The sequence below is a fragment of the Podarcis vaucheri genome, assembly GCF_965113315.1.
Source record: "Podarcis vaucheri genome assembly, chromosome: 3".
Classification (NCBI taxonomy): domain Eukaryota; kingdom Metazoa; phylum Chordata; class Lepidosauria; order Squamata; family Lacertidae; genus Podarcis; species Podarcis vaucheri.
This window is the reverse complement of record NC_138761.1, coordinates 31153229-31173489: the sequence shown is the minus strand read 5'-3', so window position 1 is coordinate 31173489 and position 20261 is coordinate 31153229. Positions and strand designations below refer to the sequence as shown.

Here is a 20261-nt window from a genome sequence, read left to right as displayed (position 1 = left end):
AACAACAACAAACCATCACATCTCAGGTTTTGCTGTACTGGATTATCTCCCATGTCAAAGCGGGATACAAAAATTCACCACGTGTGAATACAAATTTCCTATGCCTTTTAGTTTTTAAACTTTAAGCTTCATTAGTTCCATAGTAAATCCGCGCCTGGTCTCGCTAAATCTTTTTTTGAGGCTGAGTCGCCCTGAGTTCCAGAGCCTCTCTCCCGCCTAACCCGCTCTATTAAAGTACTCCGCTTGCCCTCCACCTGCTGCTTTCTCCCACGTGACTAGCGAAGCGACGCCTGACGTGAGGCCGGGATTCTCCGCCCCGTCGCCGCCGCCTCCTCTGAGAGCCACGTGACCCCAGAGCCGTCATTCAAGGTTCAGCTCTCCTCCCTTTCCTTTCCTTGCCTTCCCTCGTGCGCGTGCGCGGAACTGCAGGCTGAGGCGCCGACGGCTTCCGGGTTGTGTTGGCTGCCGAGCTCGCGAGCCAGCTCAGGCCGGGCGCAGGGGGGCGGGGGCGGCTGTCGCTTTTAGAGAAAAGGGTGGTGGCGGGCAGAGGGGAGAGAGCCCGCTTGGCGCCAACATGGCCTGCGCGCTCGTGCCTTTCTGCAGCTTCCAGGACCTGGAGTCGGCGCGGGATTTCCTGTGTTCGCACCTTCGCCAGGGGGGCGTCGGCGGTGGCGGTGGCGTAGCGGGGGGCGCCAAGGAAAGCGGCGGAGGTGAGTGAGGGGACCGAGAGGGTGCTGGAAAGAATGCACTTCAGCAGCTCTACCGGTGCTGCAGCTGCCTGTTGTCCTCCTGTCAGTCATCATCGCTCAACTTTTCCATTATTGGACGATGGGACACCAAAAGGCAGAGGATGGCGGGGCGAGGGGTCGTCGCCCCATGCCCAAGGCACCTTTCACCACTCTGGTTTTTGGGGTGTTTTTTTTCTTCCTCCCGTGGGCAAGGCCCAGGGACCCAGATCCGTCTGTGACGTTTACTTAGAAGTAGATCCCTTTAAGTAGAGCTCCTTCCGATGCTAATTGAAAGCCTTCTGCTTGCAGATCCTGGTACAGCTTCATGTTTCTCTGCTCTGTGTGTGTCCGTGAGAAGGGAATGACAGATGGGCTGTTTATGGCAGCCTTGCATTTACACACTAGCCTAGTAGCCGGAGGCGAGTGGAGTAGTTCAGGGAAGGAGTGATGGCATGCTCTTGTCTCTCCACTGTTCCTAGCATAGAAATACATCAGGCTGCTGTAGGAGAGGAGTTATTTCTCTTCTTGTGCCAGCCGCTGGTACACAAGTAATATTACTTTGCAGGCAAGTAACTTTTTTTTTTTAACCAACTTATTTACAGGGCTGACTTGTGGCACCTGTGAGTGCTGTAAGTAACGTGTGTGTGTTACCTGTACTCTATTTCTACAGAGGGGACTAGGTGGGATCCTTTGCTCTGTGGTCTTACTGACTTGAAGTCCATGGGCTGTGGACTGAGGATTCACTAGTTGGATTGACTTTTTGGGTGTGGTGGTGGTGGGTCATCACTCTGAACCAAAGTAAAAGTTATGGCAGAGTGGTTTCTCCATGTAACTTCTGGATGATTTGGGGATTCCTGCTGGATTCTGCTAACAATGTCATAAGTCAAGTTTCGTGAATAAACTAGCCCAGGAGCAACTTGCCTTCATTCGTGATTGTCAAAAATGATGATGTCTGCTTATCCTGTGAAGGCCAAATGCTGAACAGATATGTTATGTGTTCTTGCATTATATTCCACATGCCTAACCTGGACCTTATGTTTTAATATCCCTTTCATGAGGTTTTTTTTGTTTTTGTTTTTTTAAAGTGCAGAATATTAGTGCAGCAAAGCAGTTATATTGGTACAAACAGCAGAAGATCTAGCAAAATGTGTTTCAGATTCAGAGGGCTCACAGGACACAATCTTACTCTTTGCAATAACAAAACAAAATTGTACAATCCATGCATGCTTACTTGGAAGAAAGTCCTGCTGAATTCAGTGAGGCTGTTTCTTGCATATGTGTGTTTTAGGATTGTAGCTTTACTGTACATAGAAAACTAGATGTTGGGGGAAGGGTGCTCCTCCTAGCTTCTTTTTGACATACCAGTATTATTTCTCTGAATGCTGGGGATTTTTGTGGGATGAGCATTTAATCATGTGCACTCATTTACAATCTGCAATTAACTGTAAATGTCTGTTGCCTTTATAAAAACATACCATAATAAGGTAATTGTTCTTTTCTTAAAAGAAGGGGTGAAGTTTTAGCAAAGATCTGATGTAATTCTGTTTGTTTAACAAAATTAATACACTGTGCTGCTTGTTTGTAAATAGAACCTTTAAGTGATTTACTAAGCATTTTGTTAACTCTTGTTGTGGCAATTGACTTTTCTTGAAAGACACTTTGCCTTTCATCATGGCTTGTAAAAAAGATAAATTGTTTTACAACAAAAACTCAAAATTACTGAGTCTGTCACTGAAGTTTGGGCTCAGTGGCGTTTACTATCCAAAATATTCCCTTTCTCCTCTTGTCACTTGTATTCGCTATCAGTGTAATAGCCTTCTGATTGAATTGACTCAGCTATGTGCTTTATGGAATAAAAATATCTGTCCAATAGGCATGAGGATTTTCATGGATGTACAGAGTAGGCAAAATATATTCTCATTGCTGCTGTCCACCCCCCCCCCCCCGATATTGAGAAGTCAGCAGACGCACTCTGTCCTTATTTCTTGTGGCTTTCAGAGGAGACCTGGAAGTGCCATTCTTTAAGCTCCTGAGCAAAAATGACCTTACATAGCATCTCCTGAGTCTACACAGCATGGAAAAGTTTTCACTAAACAGTATGCCATCTGTGTTAGAAATGTAGCCAGAAAATTATATTCTCACCTGTCACACCTTTTTGGAATAAGACAACAGGCGTCACAGTATTTTCTTGTGTTCCATTAACTGCGTTGCATAAACTATTTGTCTTATTAAAGTGAGCCATAGATGTAATTTACAGGGTATGTTTTGAATTTGGTACCTTGTGCAATAGAGTAATGCTTCTCTATAATGAGGAACAGCTTTGGCCCAGAGAAATGATTGTGAACAACAGAACCACAATTAATTTTTCATATTATTTGTATGTCATAGAATCATAGAACCATTGAATTCTAGAGTTGGAAGGGAGCACAAGGGTCATCTAGTCCAACCCCCTGCTATGCAGGAAATCAAAGCCCTGGAAGAGTTTTCATTAGCTTTTTAAGTGTGGCTTCCTTGTGCCAGAAGAGTTCTGCAAGAATGTCCCTGAATTTTGGGGTGTTGGCAAGACAGGGTAATTAAGATTTCCTGACAATGTTGTGCTTAATCTACATTATCCTTCATAATTCGTTAACTTTGTACATTTAGAAAATATGATGCCTGTGAAATGTTATAAAGAGCTTATAAATAAGAAGAGCTTTGGAACCTGATCTGTGGTTACTTCAGATTATTTACTCCGCATTTATCTTGTGAACCTCCCTGAGATCTTTTGATGAAGGGTAGTGTTTAAATCTAATCAATAATAATAATTTTAAAAAATATTATTTAGGGTTATTACTAATCTTTTGTGGGCTTTGACAGAGGGAAGCGTATACATGCCCTTTAGAAATGTGTTGTGGGGGTTATTGGGTTGGTTTTGTTTCTATTTTGATTATGTATTTAGTGTTTTTATATTGTGATTTTATCCTGTGAACCGCCCTGAAACCTGTGGGTTTAGGGCGGTATATAAATTGAATAACTACCCCGCCCCCACCGATGCATTCTGAACTATTAAAAATGAAATTTATGTACCTTGAGCTGTAGATAATTGCTAATATGACTGACAATGCAATCCCAAACAAATCTCACCTGGGAGTGTGACTTTCATGATTAGATACCACAGATAAGCTTCAATGCTAAACACAACCATAGTTCCATGCATAGGATTCTCCTGCTTTTTGATGTGACTATGCTGTCTGAGTAGTGTCTCAGGGATTGAACCTGAACTAATTTTTTGCATTTTCTTGCATTTGCAACAAGCATGAGCCTTGATTTGAAAAGCTCCAATAAACCTGCATATTGGTGTAAGTCACCTATAGCCTAGAAGGAAAATAGAACAAGAAGTGTTTTGAAGGCTTTCTTGCCTGGTCAAGTAAAGGTGATTGTTTCTTGCCATGGACAAGTAGGTAACTATTTCCAAGTGAGGAGTTATGGTGGACTTAACTGGCAGAGGAAGTTCAGATGTGCAGAGATTGGAATGGTTTGGGGAAGGTTTTTACTGAGGAAGAGAGTTGTCAGGAATAGCTTACGATGTCAGCATGTGCTTAAAATTTTCAGTTTGACCTGTCATAAGATTTAGAGCTGTAATAAAGAGACCCCAACATAATAAAAGCAACCAAGCTATTAAATTAACTGTTTAATATTTCTCATTGTGCAGCAGACTCCGTGCTAATTTTAATAAAAACTTGGCTGTATCGCTAAGAGGCTATTAGTGTCATGATGCCACAGAAAATCACCCCAGTTAAGATTATACCCGGGATAATTTGTGTAATTGGATTTTTCCAAATACGTACTGCATTTTAAAAAAGCAGTGCTTAAGAATAAGGGCTTGTTTAAATTTAACTTCCGTTGTTATTCTCTTCATTTTGGTGGAGTTTAGGTGACCCAATTGGCTACCACAATGAGTTAATTAATGGTGGATTTATTGAATTTGTATTGATTTAAAATAAAATCATAGGGTGGAATCCAGTTGGTGCCTTGCATTTATGGAAAGTATTTCTGATTCTGAAGACACTTCTGTTAAGAAGACACTTCTCCCAGTACGTTTCCGAGCACAATTCAAAGTATTGGTGTTGACCTTTAAAGCCCTAAACGGCCTCGGTCCTGTATACCTGAAGGAGCGTTTCCACCCTCATCGTTCAGCCCGGACACTGAGATCCATCGCCGAGGGCCTTCTGGCGGTTCCCTCATTGCGAGAAGTGAGGTTACAGTGAACCAGACAGAGGGCCTTCTCGGTAGTGGTGCCCGCATCCTTCAGATGTGAAGGAAATAAGCAGCTAACCTATCTTTAAAAGACATCTGAAGACATCCCTGTTTAGGGAAGTTTTTAATATTTAATGCTGTATTGTTTTTAATACTTGATTGGGAGCCGCCCAGAGTGGCTGGGGAGACTCAGCCAGATGGGCGGGGTATAAATAATAAATTATTATTATTATTATTATTATTATTATTATTATTATTAAGATAAGAGGAGGAAAGAGTTTGTTCTTGTTCACCCTTCTCCCGGCAGCCCTGGCCCCTTGACATCTGCTCTGTTTCAGAGGGTTCCTCAACTCTCTGGAGGCACTCTTTGGTGCTGGAGCAGGAAGGAAAGGGGAATTGGCAGACATGTCCTCCCCTCTTCCATCTGTGGAAGCATCCACTGGATTAAAAGACCTTCCCTGAGCTGAGCACAAGGGCACCAAAGGGATTTACCCATAAAGATCATCTCGTACATTGGTCTTCAACTGGTAGGTTGTTACCCTCTACTGCAGGGGTTGGCAAACTTTTCTGCCGGCTGCGTCCCGGAAGTTAGTCTCTGCGTGGAGCTAAACCGGCGCAGGAATTGACTGTGTGGGCGGCAAGGGCCGGGGGCCAGTTTAATGACCCCCTCGGGCCGTATCTGGCCTGCGGGCTGTAGTTTGCTGACCCCTGCTCTACTGGGTTATGCCTCAATGACAGAACTTCCACTATACAGATATAGGGTCAAAACTAAGAAAGGAGTTCCCAAGTGCATGTTTGGGTTAAATGTGGGTTTGGCAGGCTTGAACACTGATCTATTTTATTTATTCATCTGAAGGTCTCTGGGCGGTTCACAGCATAAAAATGTAAGTTAAAAACACACAATACATAATAAAAACAAGAACAAAACAAACCAATACCCCCCCTTGGATCACTTGTGGCTTTTTGGCAATTGTTTCTTTTTAATAGCAATACTATGATTATTTGGACGCGGGTGGTGCTGTGGGTAAACCTCAGCGCCTAGGACTTGCCAATCGTATGGTCAGCGGTTCGAATCCCCGCGGCGGGGTGAGCTCCCGTCTTTCGGTCCCAGCTCCTGCCCACCTAACAGTTCGAAAACACCCCTAAGTGCAAGTAGATAAATAGGTACTGCTTTATATCGGGAAGGTAAACGGCGTTTCCGTGTGCTGCACTGGTGCTGGCTCGCCAGAGCAGCTTTGTCACGCTGGCCACGTGACCCGGAAGTGTCTCCGGACAGCGCTGTCTCCCGGCCTCTTAAGTGAGATGAGCGCACAACCCTAGAGTCGGACACGACTGGCCCGTACGGGCAGGGGTACCTTTACCTTTATGATTATTTATTTATTACTTCATTCAAGTATTTATGTACTTCCCTCTCACAAAACATTAGGGCAGGGTGCAGCAGTATATAAAACCCTTTAGGAACATTACAAAATTAACAGCATTTTCATTTTCCAGATGTAATGGTGAACATGCCTCTTCTAGAAAGCTTCAGAATGTATAGAACAGAGTATTTCACAGCTGCTTTCTAACAGTTACTGGCTTAACTTTGCATAGGATGAGCTCCTTATGATGCCCTTCTGTGCTTTTCATTCAGTTTCTCCCTATGACAAAGTGAAATATGTCTGCCATAGGGATTTCTAGCTTTGCTTTATTAACTGCACGAACTCGAATATTTCTAAATTTGAGTCGGAGGTGGAAATGATTTATTCTGGTTGTTATGCACAAAGGTCGAGTGACTCACTTCTTCAGACTATGTGGAGACCTTTTCAGTTCAATAAATTGCTTTTCCGTGGGAGTTTTTATAAATAGCTGTGTGTGGGTAATGGCTTTAGCAGCAGTGGTTACTTCCAAAATGGTGTACATCAGTGCTGGCAGTAATAAACTTCTAATTAAAAGCAGTCCTGCTTAGACATTTTGGCTTTGGTATTCTAATGCCATCTTTCCCTGAGTGGAATCTATGTACCTGATCATAATACTTGGAAATGGGGCAGAGTAGTTTTGCTGTAGTCTAGCTGGCTTGATTTTGATGCTCTTTGTAGCCCTAGCAGTTATGCTGAACAAAATTGGCAGAAAGAAAAATATGCAATGAACTCGGCAAATATTGAAAACTGGGTGTTTTGTTCTAGTATTGCCTAGTCAATTGGTGGCCAAAAGCAGTAGATTCTATGGCTTTATAGTCCCTTTTGGCATACTGTGTTAATTGCCTAAAGAGGAGAAAAGGGAAACTGAGAAAGCCAGTTGCGTTTCAGTTTAAGTTGTGAAACACCCAGCTTCTTCAGTATGTAACAGAAATTACAAAGAAACGTCTATTTCTTCTTCATGGTGATGTCAGGGACCACAGCCAAGTGCTCCTGTTCCTAGACAGGTGTATCAAAATACAGGACCTGTTTTAGTGAGCTATGCTAGACCAAAGATCTTATACTGCTTCTGTGAGATGATCGACATGTTTATAGAAAGAGGAAATATGTAGGTTGTGACATATAGTGCTTATAGCACAGCTTATACGGAAGGCAGCATGGATTCTGGAGCGGACTTGCAAAACCTGGGAACGAGCAAGTTGAAGGCATCTCACCAGACATGTTCAATGGAGAAGTGGTTTGATTGATATCCTGTTTTTGTTGCCTGCCTGTTTCTACAAAACAGTTGATTGACCAATACTAGTCAAGCTACATTTGATTTGATGTGAGGCAAGTTGTGCAGGTCTGCGTGCCCAGTGATTGCTGGCTCAGACTTCTCTCCCTGGTCAGGTATTTAGACTCTGCACCTTCTGCCTCTGAGTTGTCTGCAGGAGGTGGCTTTGCATGCAGTCTTTTTCCTTCAAAGGCTGTTATGGGTATTGCTTTATAAACCCCCTTACAATTATTTCTATATTTAAAATTAATAGTTAATCAAATGCTTTTCTAGGCATCTAAAAGCGATATATGGACCATGGTTATGATTTTGAAACTAAGCTAGAATTTTTCAATATTAGGTAAACCAGCAAACTGGGAAGAAGATGGTTGGGGAGCATGGGATGAACAAGAAACACAAGGACCTGTAAGCCTCTCTGTTTTATTTCATTACTAATTATGCCTTCTGTAGCTGTGCACTCTTTGTTTCTTGGAATAATACGAATAATCCATTGAGTAATTCTGTTAACTGTTTTCAGTAATTAAACTTTTAAGGTTCAGTTCACCCATCTACCTTACAGGTTGATGATCATACAGTGTTTCTTCCTGTTATGAGTACATCCTACCTTATTTAATTCAAATATTTGTAACATGTCTTTGCACAAACAACACCTTAAAGTTGCTAAGAAATTTAACTACAATCATCAAAATGAAAATAGCTTTTGCTTTGAGAGCCATTGCACAGCGGTAAAATCAAGTTCTCTCACCGTCTTACGAAATTTGCAATTACATGGAAATAGGCTTATTTACATTTTCCCTAAATGCTGCTCTCTTTTGTGTGAGTGTGGACATATATGTTTCTTTAAAACAGTATATATGTTGCCCAGAAAATTAATAGCTTTAAAAATCACTGTACACAGGAGGAGGAGGAAGAATCAACTTCTAAGACTCAGGCAAATTCCTGGCTTCAGGATTGTGTCTTATCCTTGTCGCCAACAAATGATCTCATGGCAATAGCTCGTGAGCAGAAAGCTGTGTTTTTTGTGCGTAAGTATATCACAGACTTTTAATTTGTTCCCATTTCCGCTGGAGTTCTGTTTGTTTATTTAAAGTGTATTTACACTATTCTTCAGCTAAAAAAGGCTCCTGCAGCAGCTTGCAAAGATCAATAATTTGGCAGCCCCTGTCCCCAGGCTTCCAATCTACAAGACATGGCACTAAAGGAAAACGGGTTTGGGAGGGAGGAGGTAGAAAGGAAGCTTGTTTTTCATTACAAAGTGCAGCAGATAATAAAGCAGAACCATGGGCTTGATCTAAGCACAATGGATGGTAGTCACCGGATTTTCCTTATTCAACAAGAAAACTATAGGAGCAAGATACTGTTCTACAATTGCTGTGGTCCTGTCACTAAGGGGGTGGCTACAGGACAATTGCAGCAAATAACATTGCTTCTGCAAAAGCACATATTAGCAATAATTATTCTTCACGTTCTCCCCCACCTTTTATTGATACAGTTTGATAAACCTGAATTTTAAGTGGAACTTCACTCAAGGGATACTCCGATTGCATGAAGGAGAAGAGGCAATTTTATCTTATTCTTGCGTCTCCTTGTAGGTTCCTGTGCCACCCAAAAAGGAGGACTGAGGGAACGACCTGGATTGGTGGGGGAGGTGGCATGTAGGGCACAGGGAGAATTAGCCTCCCACCCCTTCTGCCAATGAAACTCACCCCTGGTTTTGAGTTCCTTGTATGAACGGAACAACCTCTTCCGTTTGCTATACAGTGGTACCTCAGTTTACGAACTTAATCTGTTCCAGAAGTCAGTTCTTAAACCGAAACCTTTCTTAAACCAAAGTGCCCTTTCCCTAATGAGGCCTCCTGCCGCCGGCGCCCTTCCACTGTTCAGATTCCGTTCTTAGACCGAGGTAAAGTTCACAAACCGGGACACTACTTCCAGTTTTGCGGAGGTTGTAAACCGAATAGTTCATAAACAGGGCTGTTCTTAAACCGAGGTACCAGTGTAGTTTCTAACAAAGCTATGATCTGACTTTAGATGCAATAAGAATCAGGTGGTTGCTAAAGAATGTATCTTCCCATTTTGGCTTATGCATTAAAATAAGTATTAGAGTGTTATTGCTGTTCCCAAGTAAGTGCATATAGAATTATTATGGAAGGAAGTCCAGGGAAATAGATTTTACAAGGCAAAATCTTTGTAGTGCGGAAGAAAAGAAAAATAGTTAAATGCCTGGAAGCTGAAACCTTTATTTTTATGGGTGATAACACAAGAAAAACATCACCTTTTTATTTAACTGCGTTACCTTAAAGTATAACACTTTATCCACTTTTCTCTCTCCTGCTTCCCAGCAAAATGGAAGCACAGTGAAAAAGGGAAAGAAGAAATGCAGTTTGCTGTTGGCTGGAGTGGCTCTTTGAATGTTGAAGAAGGGTAGGCATGGGATCTAGACTTATGTTGTGAATGAGAACGTCACTGATTTTTTTTACTGCTCTGTCAAAACTTATACGTAAGAGGTGATCCAAAGGAATTTACATACAAGTCTCCCTTGTGTTGAGTCACATAATTGGTCCATGTAGTTCATTACGTCTAAGCCAGTCCCCCCAGCCTCGTGCCCTTCAGGTGATTTGAACTCGAGCTCTCATCATGCCTGCTCATTGCTGAAGCTGGCCAGCTGGGAGTTACTCAAAACACCTGGAGGGCACCAGGTTGGGGAAGACTGGCCTGCGCTACCTGGCAGCAACTCTCCAGGGTTTCAGACAGGATTCTTTCCCAGCCCTACCCAGGGATGAACCCAGGACTGTACATGCAAGGCAGGAAGGGGACTCCACCACTGAGATCCAGCCCTCCTCCAAGAAGCATCCACACACGTCTTGTTCCCATTCTCTCCAGTGGAGACAATTCCTTCTATTCATGTATGAGAATGGGAAAGTGTGTGAAGGAAGAGAGCTACTTCTTGAGCACAATGATTCCGTATAGCAAATAAGATACCTAGAAGGAGAAAACAGCTATTAAAATTGCTATGCATCATAAACTGCCAAAATCTTTAAAGGGCAGCACCTTTGTTTTTTAGACAGGCACAAGGATGCTGTTAAATCACCATTGATTAGAACAGCAGACCTTAATCAGTTAATTGATAAGTGATTAAAACATTATTTTGAATTTAAAATTTCCCTGTTTGATTTAATTGCTTGCAATATTTTGGGGAGTTCTTAGACTGTAGGCTTCGTCTCCTCTTCACTGCTTTAGGTGTAGCTTCTCTAGATGAATCTGTGAAGCGCTCTATTCCAGTTAGACACTGAGTAGTGTTGTGAAGTGGAGGTAGGAAAAGGAGGGGGTAGTGGTGGTGCTACAGAGATGCTGGGTTTAGACATGTGGCATCCCCGTGATGATGTGCAGTGGTTCACGTTCTCTTATTCTGGGCTAATTAACATGAAATGTCCATGGCCTTGTTAGGCACGAGCAGGAAAAAGCCTAAACAAATCTAGACTGCGTAGTTGGAGGAAAACATGAGCACAGAATATGCAAACAAATGGCTTGTGCCATAAATCCATGTTTACTGGGTGTGCAGTTGTGTAGTGTATACTGGTTTGTGTGGAAGAGGGCCTGTATCGAATATTCTTTCTGCTGTGTTGACCAGTTGCAGTGGATGTATGGGGAGGAAGCTCTGTTGCTCAGGGCTTCTGTTGACAGGGTTTGTTAGAGTGAATCCCACTCTGTTTTGTAATGTTATTAATGCTGACAGTTCTCTTCGTGGCAGAGTGCTTAATACTGCTGTGTTTTTCCTCTAGTGAATGTGTGAGCAGTGTATTGTGCATCCCACTGGCAAGTCAAAAGAGGTAAGAAAATGCTTTTAAAAAAACACACACACACATAGCTAGACCTCCTTTACAAAGCCTGGTGCTGCCTTTAGAGACACCCATGTTTCATCAATTCAGAGTAAGACTTGACAGAATGCCTTTCATTTTCTTTGAGACAGGAGCTCAACAGGACGACCTGACTGGACCTGTATTGTTGTGGGCTTCACCTCTGGCTACGTTCGCTTCTACACAGAGGTTTGTCACTTGTCACCATGGTTTGCCTGCCTGCTGAGGGCTGTTTCATGTACCATGGTTTTCTTGTGTAGAATTAACAATGCTGAAGTACGGCGCGTATGATATTTTTGATATGTATGCCCCAAGAAGACAGCCGTTACTTAGATGCTTGCTTATTCAAGTGTATTTATGACAAAACCCCAACATAACTGGCACCGTGCTTCAAAGCTGTATTAAGATTCCTATACAGTGGTACCTCCGCTTGTGGACGGGATCTGTTCTGGAGCTTCGGTTAGATCCCGAGGTTTCTGCAATCAGAGGGACCGCTTCTGCACATGCGGCAAAAACCCGGAAATATACTTCCAGGTTTGCCACTTACGTATCCCGAAGTTTACATAAGTGGAGGTGCGACTGTAGTGCTGGAAAAACATGTAATGTGTGAGGTGACCTTTGAGGTTTTGTGACTTGTAGCCTCATCTCACCAGTAATAGAGTGAATACACTTTCAGCTTTGTTGTTCTCACTTTTTAGAATGGAGTGCTTCTGCTGGCACAGCTTTTGAACGAAGATCCTGTCATGCAGCTTAAATGCCGAACGTACGAGATTCCACGACACCCTGGAGTTACAGAGCAGGTATGATGGCAGATATATAAGAAAGTGAAATAATTACAGGGCATGATACGGTTTTCAACTCTTAATCTTTCAGAGCTGAAGCTTTTTTTTTTAATTAGTCGTGGGAATTAAATTTATTGGGGCTATGTAGGTAACAATCCATAACTGGTTAAAAGATTTGAATTGGGCTTGCTGGCTTGAGTGGGTCCATGCTGCTGCCCCTTTCTTATTGTGTAGATTTGCCCTCCCTACTTTGCCTCGTCATGGCTCATCATTGCGTTTTTCCCTATTAATCATGGTTTAGGACAGGGTTGACGAAACTGCAGCCCTTGGACCATGTATGTGCCCCAAAATTTATCATTAAAAACAAAAACTGTTCCTTTGGTTTTCTGTAACGCCGTGATGTCAAAAGGATATTGTGCCCACCACATGCCACTTTTTAAAAATAAAACATTTACACCCACTTTTTTGTGCAGCCACTGGAGCTCTGACACGTGGGTCAATGGAGCCCTCAAAAAAGTTAACCATCCCTAGTTTAGGCTAACCATGATGTGCTTTCAACCCAGGGTTTGAGATCATGTTTTGAATCTGGTTACAAATGCTGGGTTATGAGTTTTCCATGCAGATGTTGATCTTATACTGTTGCACTTGTTGTAGAGGTGTCAAGGCTGGTGACGTGGAGCTGTGCCAAACTGCACTAAGTGACAACCTAGGTAAAGGTAAAGGGACCCCTGACCATTAGGTCCAGTCATGGCCAACTCTGGGGTTGCGGCGCTCATCTCGCTTTACTGGCCGAGGGAGCCGGCACACAGCTTCCGGGTCATGTGGCCAGCATGACTAAGCCACTTCTGGCAAACCAGAGCAGCGCACAGAAACACCGTTTACCTTCCTGCCGGAGCGGTACCTATTTATCTACTTGCACTTTGACGTGCTTTCAAACTGCTAGGTTGGCAGGAGCAGGGACCGAGCAACGGGAGCTCACCCTGTCGCGGGGATTTGAACCGCCGACCTTCTGATCGGCAAGTCCTAGGCTCTGTGGTTTAACCCACAGCGCCACCCGTGTCCCTAAGTGACACTTCCCCTAGACTTCCCCATTTGTCTTTATAAAGTGCTGAGCAATGAGCCTGCAGCAGTTGAGTCTTCTTTTCCGCACTTCTTTTCTGCTCCACCTCTGGGTTCAGATCCTGGTGCTGTACTTTGAATGAACACTGGTGCTTGCTTAAAAGTGAAATAAGCCAAACAGGATAGCACATTAATTCATTTTGCTACAACAAGGCAAGTATCTTCTTTTTCTTCAGAACGAGGAACTGAGCATCTTGTATCCTGCAGCAGTTGTGACAATAGATGGTTTCAGCCTGTTTCAGTCCCTCCGTGCTTGTCGAAACCAAGTGGCAAGAGGTAGGTCCAGGCATGTGGGAGAACTTGACCCATTTTGGCGTGCCTTCCAGTGGCAAAAGTGTATTAAACTTTTTATTATTTGGCAATACATACAGGGATGTTACAAAGCATTGGGCGATATCCAAAATTAGCCATGCTCAGAGTAGACAACTGAAATCAATGAGCTCCTCAATTTATTTCCATTGCTCTGTTCTGCATATGACTAGCACTGGATATCACCCATTGCATTTTGGAAATATATTTATTTCCAAAATAATTTGGAAAATTTTCCTTTCTGGAAATCTGATAGCACCCGGGCTCCAGAGCAGTCCCACTTGAGTAAAAGGTTACATACCTTCATAATTTTATTGTCCTGCTGGCTACTTGTAACTTTGAATACTCTCTGAATTTTGGATCTCTAATGACTAGTATAGTTTGTATCAGATGGGAGCCTGTTATTGCTGGCAACACATACAGTGGTGCCTCGCAAGACGAAAAGAATCCGTTCTGTGATTCTCTTCGTCTAGCGGTTTTTTTGTCTTGCGAAGCAAGCCCATTGTCAGATTAGAGGATTAGCACTATTAGCGCTATTATTAGCGGCTTTATCGGCTTATCGGATCAGCTGATAAGCAGCTTAGAAAAGGGGGGGGGGAGGAAAAAAACCCCGCAGGAACTCGCAAGACATTTTCGTCTTGCGAAGCAAGCCCATAGGAGATTCGTTTTGCGAAGCACCTCCAAAACAGAAAACTCTTTCGTCTAGCGAGTTTTCCGTCTTGCGAGGCATTCATCTTGCGGGGCACCACTGTATTCTTGTTTCATAGAGTATAGGTTTGGTGGTACGTTTTACTTTTGCCCCATGCTTTAATCACTCTAATGTTATTTAAGTCCCCCCCCCCCCATTCCAAGGACTTGGTATATGTTCTTGCAAAAAACCTGTGGCTTGCTAAATGTTACCTACAGAGTTTACTGGTTGATTAGTGAATGGAATATAGATCACTAACTTCCAAATGTTCTGTACTATACTGGTTATAAGTAATAACTTATGACACAATCCCATGCATATCTAACCTGAAATAAGCATGACTTACACTCATGTAAGTGCATATAAAATTGCAGTTTTGATATCAGTCTTTCAATTAAACTTAGACTTGGCAATATGATGCACAATACAATTTCTACATTAAGTTTTGCTTTACATTAAATAAAGGAATAATTAAATGTGACTGAGCCTTTTAAACTGTCAGTTCAGTTCAGCAGCACATACATTTATCATTACTTTGTGCTGGTCAATGTGCCATAACTTTATTCTAGCCAATAGTTTTCTGCTCTCTCTCTTTCTCTCTGTCTGATAAAAAATGGACAGCTGCAGCTTCAGGCAATGAGAACGTTCAGCCACCACCTTTGGCCTATAAGAAATGGGGTCTGCAGGATGTGGATACTATAGTTGATCATGTTAGTGTTGGTAAGTATTACATTGGCTCACTCTATTAAATGAATAGACCTGTCACTGAATGGATGCTGCAGCTTATACAATTAATAATAAAAAGCATGTCTATAGGAACACTGTAGAGGATTTAAAAACACCTCATGTAAGCTGCCTTGGTAACCCTTACCATTTTTCTAGTTCTCTTTGGTTTCTTAGTTAATACACTACGTGAAAACCAGTGCCACGTAATACACATTCCGCATTTGTAAGAACTCAGATCTTCTGGTGTGGCAGCAGCTACACTGTGGAACTCCCTGCCTTTTGACGCCAGGCAGCTGCCTTCACTACCCTTTCCCATCACCTACTGAAAATTTTTTTGTTCAGACAAGCTTACTTGGATGCTTAGAAAACTGAGTTTGAATTTATTTATTTTTTTGTAAACTGCTTACAGGGTCCTTTTTTTACACTATCAAGTAGTGTATAAATTATATGAAATAAATGGGTCTATATTATTTCTGCTTCTCTTTGGTTTCTTAGTTCATATGCTACACAAATAGGACAGTCCCTTTTCTGGTTGTCTTCAGTTTCTTAGTTAGTTTACTATATCAATAGCTCAACTTTTGGATCCCAGCGTCAGCAGAAGGACGCAGCTGCTACTTTCTTCCTGGCCCCAACCCCATCTCGGGAGGCAGCCACTGTCATTGTATTCTCCCTGTCTACACTTGTCACTCAAGGGTCTTAAAGGGGGTAGGGTAACTGACAAGTCTTCACACTCAACCATGAAGGGTTATTCCTGCAGTCCCAGAGCTCATGAAATATTCATGAATAATGAAAATATTCAAGATCGTTAGATTTCTTTTTGTGCGCTGTATTAAGTTTATTGCCAATAAAACCTTTGCCTCAGTATGGAGCACTCAAAATGCCTCAGGCCCGCATATTTTTAATAGAGCGTAAGTAGCGTCTGTTGTTAAATCTTCTTGGAGCTTTCAGGAAACGACAGACTTGTTTTTCTAAACTTATGATAATATTTGGGCCCGAGTTCATGTAGGGCTTTTAGAAATTTGGAGACATGCATTTCTGAAATTGGTTTCCTTTTTTAAAAAAACAAAATAGGTATCATGACTCTTTCGCCTTTTGACCAAATGAAGACTGCCTCCAATATTGGTGGATTTAATGCAGCCATAAAGAATAACCCTCCTGCTATGTCTCAGTACATCACTGTAGGGTCAAATCCTTTCACAGGTTTCTTTTATGCGCTTGAGGTAAGTGTATTATGAATCAGTCATTGTGAAGTGCAGTGTGCTGCCTGGGAGATGGGACATTCCTGTTCCCTGCTATGCATATTTTCATTGTCTGCTTTTGCTGATGGGGGGATCGGTTGGGGGGAAAGACTCATGTGGGGAGCAAAACTGGAGATCAGAATGCTTTAAAACTTGAGCTGAAATGCCTCGTCTCTGCACCTGATGAGAGGTTGAAGGGGAAGAGCCCTGAAATCCCTATCAGAATCTTTTCAGTCTTCAGTCTGTGTGCTTCAAATGGAGATAGGGCCACCATCTGCATGAGGGAGATGTTGTGACCAGCCAGACCAGTGCTCCAGTTGCATTCCTTGCTTCCTCCAACCAACCACCAAACTGTGGTTTATAACAAACAATGGTCAATTTCAAAGCAAGCCAACTTCAAGCTATACTGGTTTGTTAATAAGCGGAGCTGGATGCTGCAAAGATCCTGCCAGCTATGGGGGAGCAAAAATGGGAAGGGTATGAGCCAGATGTTCCTTCCTCACTGTGTGTATAATCAAACCATGGTTTAGTGTTACAGTTTGTAGCTGCCAACTGTGAGTGAGTGGTTCTGCTTTCCAAGGAAATGGCCAGAAAATGGCCTCAGTGCCTAGAAGCACCTTTTGCCAGCTGTGACAGGTACAACAACTTTTGGCTGTTCTGAACTGGGAGAGCTTGGTCACAATAAACACAGGTCCCACTTTCTGAAGATCCAAGGAAATAATTCATTAGGCGAGCATTTTCATAGCGAGCCTGTGATTTCCATTAATTTCTATGGGAGCACTTCTAATGGCTGCATCCAATAAGCAAAAGAGAGACAAAGTAAAAAACTGATTTGTCCAACCTCTCCTTCTCCCTGATTTGTCTGTTCTGGCTCCCCTGTTCCCCTCTCCATGAGTTCTGCCTGGAAATTGTTGCCACTGACCAGCACAAAAAAATCCCACGAGGAAGTAAGGAAGCCAGATACTTGGATAAGTGACTTTGCGGAGTATAGTGAGGTTGGGTATAATTCTTTGAGTGCGGATAAGTGGATTTTTGGGTAGTGAGCGTGCAGATAGAGGGACCTGTATGTATGGTAGTTCAGACATTGGTGACATCAGGGTTTGATTCCTGCAGTGTACTCTTATATGGAGATTCCCTTCTATTTTATCTGGAGGCTGCAGTTAGTGCAGAATGCTGCAGCATGGCTGCTGGCAGGAGTGACACGACTCTGTCAGCATACTGCACCTCTGCTCAGAGATGTGCAATGGTTCCTAATTTCCTGCAGGGCCAAGTTTAAGGTGCTGCTGTTGGCATACTGTATGCTAATGTACTTAACAGCTTGGGACCAGTTTACTTGCAGGATCACCGTGCCCCGTGTATGTCCACTTGACTGCTTTGATCTGTGCAACCGGCACTGTTAACAGGTGCCACTAAATATTTGATCCGCAGTTGTAAGAAATCAGTCTTTTCATCTGGCAGCCCTTTCACTTTGGAACTCGCTGCCTGTTGACATCTTTGCTGGGCTGCTTAAAACATTTTTTTTTAGACAGGCCCATGGAGAAGTTACATGAGCTTTAATCTGTTTTGGGCTTATTTTTCATATTTAACCCCCCTCCCACCAATAATAATTTATAGCAGACATTTCAAGGTGATACATGTTCATTAAGATCAGTTTTCTGTCTGTAAATATGATGTCCTGAGAAGGGAAGTTTCTAAGGAGTAATGGACTCTTATATAAAATATGTCTTACCTTTCCTCTAGGGTAGTTCACAGCCGCTGTTGTCTCACGTTGCTTTAGCAGTTGCGAGTAAGCTGACATCTGCATTATTTAATGCTGCCAGGTAATGAAAGTCAAAACAACACTACAATGAACAGTAGATTGAAAATTGTGTCTTTGGCATGTGTTTTCTCTAAATTGAGATAATTTTTATATTTATTTCCCCCCTGATTTCAAGTGGTTGGCTTGGGTGGAAACATAAGCAGGAAGAAGAGCCTACACAGAAGAAGAAACCCAAGGTTGAGCCTGCAACTCCTTTAGCTGTAAGGCAAGTGTTTATAGAACTGAGGTTTTTGTTTTTTTTTTAAAAAGAGAAAATGCATAACTGTTGTATGTGCAAAATTCAAGCAAGGCCCAAACTTCCAATCCCTGTACACTTTAATGCACCCTTCTCCAAACTAGTGCTTTCCAGGTGTTTTGAAATTCAATTCTCATCAGCCGCAGCTGGTGTGGCCAATTTCCAGGGTTGCAGTTCAAAATGCCTTGAGTGTACCAGGTTGGGAAGACTGCCTTAGTGTATAAACAAAGCTGCCTCTCCTTTTCTCCTGCCACAACTGCCTAACGTGTTGTGCAATCCCTCCCACCTTGCCATAGGCTGACTGTTGCCTAGTTCATACTTGGTACTGGCCTCTATGAGAGTGTGCAGGACTTCTGGCAGGCTCGTGCCCCAGTTGAAGTCACACAGGCATGCAGGGGTGGTTCAGAAAACATGCCAAAGCATAGTGGAGCATTATGCGCTCTGCTCCTTTCAGGTGGTTCACTTCCCTCATTGTGATCCTGGTAAGAGCAAACATTTTGTCTGAACCTGCAAACCTTGTGCTTGCCTCTCAGTTTTGATCCTGGTTTGCCCAGCAAGTTTGCTGGACTGGGCAATCCTATACTTAAACAACTTTGTTAATTTTTTAATAAGCTATTAATACTGTGACGATTTTGCTACAATAAACTAACATGGCTTGCCCCTCTGGATGCCTGTAAGACTGTGTTCCTGAAGTTGCTGTACCTTGAGAGGATCTTCCAAAAATCAAAGTATTCATTGTATTTTGTTGAATTGATTTGGTTTACTGTTACCTAATATTAAGAAATTAAGGCAAGGCATGGGGATAACTGCATTCACATGTCATGATAAGCCATAAACTATGGCTTTCTCTGAATGAGCAGTGTAATAGTACAACGCTGCTGAATCACTCCTGTTTGCTCCACCCTTTCTTGAGCTGGGAGCAGCAAACAATGATTTAATCATGGCATACACTTTTAGTTAGTTTCTCTTCCTGGCTTACTAGTGATTGTTTGGGAGAAACGGACCATGGGTTCTGATTTTCTTGTCACAGTAAACCAAGGTTTGTTCTCAGCTCAGGGAAAGTGGTTTGAAATGGGAGCGATTCAGGCGCATTCATCAGCATGTGCTCATAGTTCATGGTTAGCCACGGCTTATAAGCTTACCATGATGTGTGACCTGGACCATTATTTACTAGCTTTCAATATGCTGTTGTATCAAGGGTGCCATATTTTGTGATTGTTTTACATGCTTTGTTTTATTTGGTTTTAGGTTTGGAATTCCAGATTCTCGTCGCCATGGAGAAAGGATATGTCTGTCTCCTTGTAACTCTTTGGCAGCAGTAACTGATGATTTTGGAAGGGTTCTTCTTTTGGATGTTGCAAGAGGGCTTGCTGTTCGTATGTGGAAAGGTACAACATACTGACATACCTTTTGGGACGATAGAGTAGCTTTTGCATTGCTTCTCTGTGTATCTCTTAAAAGTCTCGAGTCCTTGACATACATCTTCCTATCAGAGCTTCCCTGTAGATACTCACACGCATTATTACATAGATGTGTGAATGCCTGTCTTAACATGCGTGCACAATAGCAACTACGATTGACTGGAAATAGGGAAAGCAGCAGCACTAGGGATAGGAGCAGAAAGAGTGACAGGTGGCAGCTGTCATAAAAGGGTGTCAATGAGATTGGGATAACAGGAGGAAGAAGTGTTAGAGCAGATCAAGCAGCACATGCACCAAAGTTGTTGGCAAGGCTGGTGTTTTATCATACGAAGTTTAGCTTAGCAGATCCAACTGAGTGCAGTGTTGCAGTTTCAAGTGTCAACAGAGAGAACCTGTATGTGCAACCTATTTAATAACGACTTCCTTCACTTTT

At 42.6% G+C, this 20261-nt stretch overlaps 1 protein-coding gene across 1 annotated transcript in view; it reads left to right on the top strand.

Annotated features, from left to right (window-relative positions):
- Positions 1-434: 434 nt before the first annotated feature.
- Positions 435-20261, top strand: part of RAB3GAP2 (RAB3 GTPase activating non-catalytic protein subunit 2) — a 53287-nt gene continuing 33460 nt past the window's right edge. Inside the window, exons 1-13 of the mRNA XM_082217296.1 lie at positions 435-710; positions 7975-8039; positions 8533-8659; positions 9977-10058; positions 11417-11464; positions 11605-11680; positions 12190-12291; positions 13569-13668; positions 15011-15109; positions 16187-16335; positions 18094-18173; positions 18288-18377; positions 19656-19795. Of these exons, the coding sequence (XP_082073422.1) occupies positions 575-710; positions 7975-8039; positions 8533-8659; positions 9977-10058; positions 11417-11464; positions 11605-11680; positions 12190-12291; positions 13569-13668; positions 15011-15109; positions 16187-16335; positions 18094-18173; positions 18288-18377; positions 19656-19795 (1294 nt within the window). The 5' untranslated portion in view covers positions 435-574. The remainder of the gene's footprint in view (positions 711-7974; positions 8040-8532; positions 8660-9976; positions 10059-11416; positions 11465-11604; positions 11681-12189; positions 12292-13568; positions 13669-15010; positions 15110-16186; positions 16336-18093; positions 18174-18287; positions 18378-19655; positions 19796-20261) is intronic.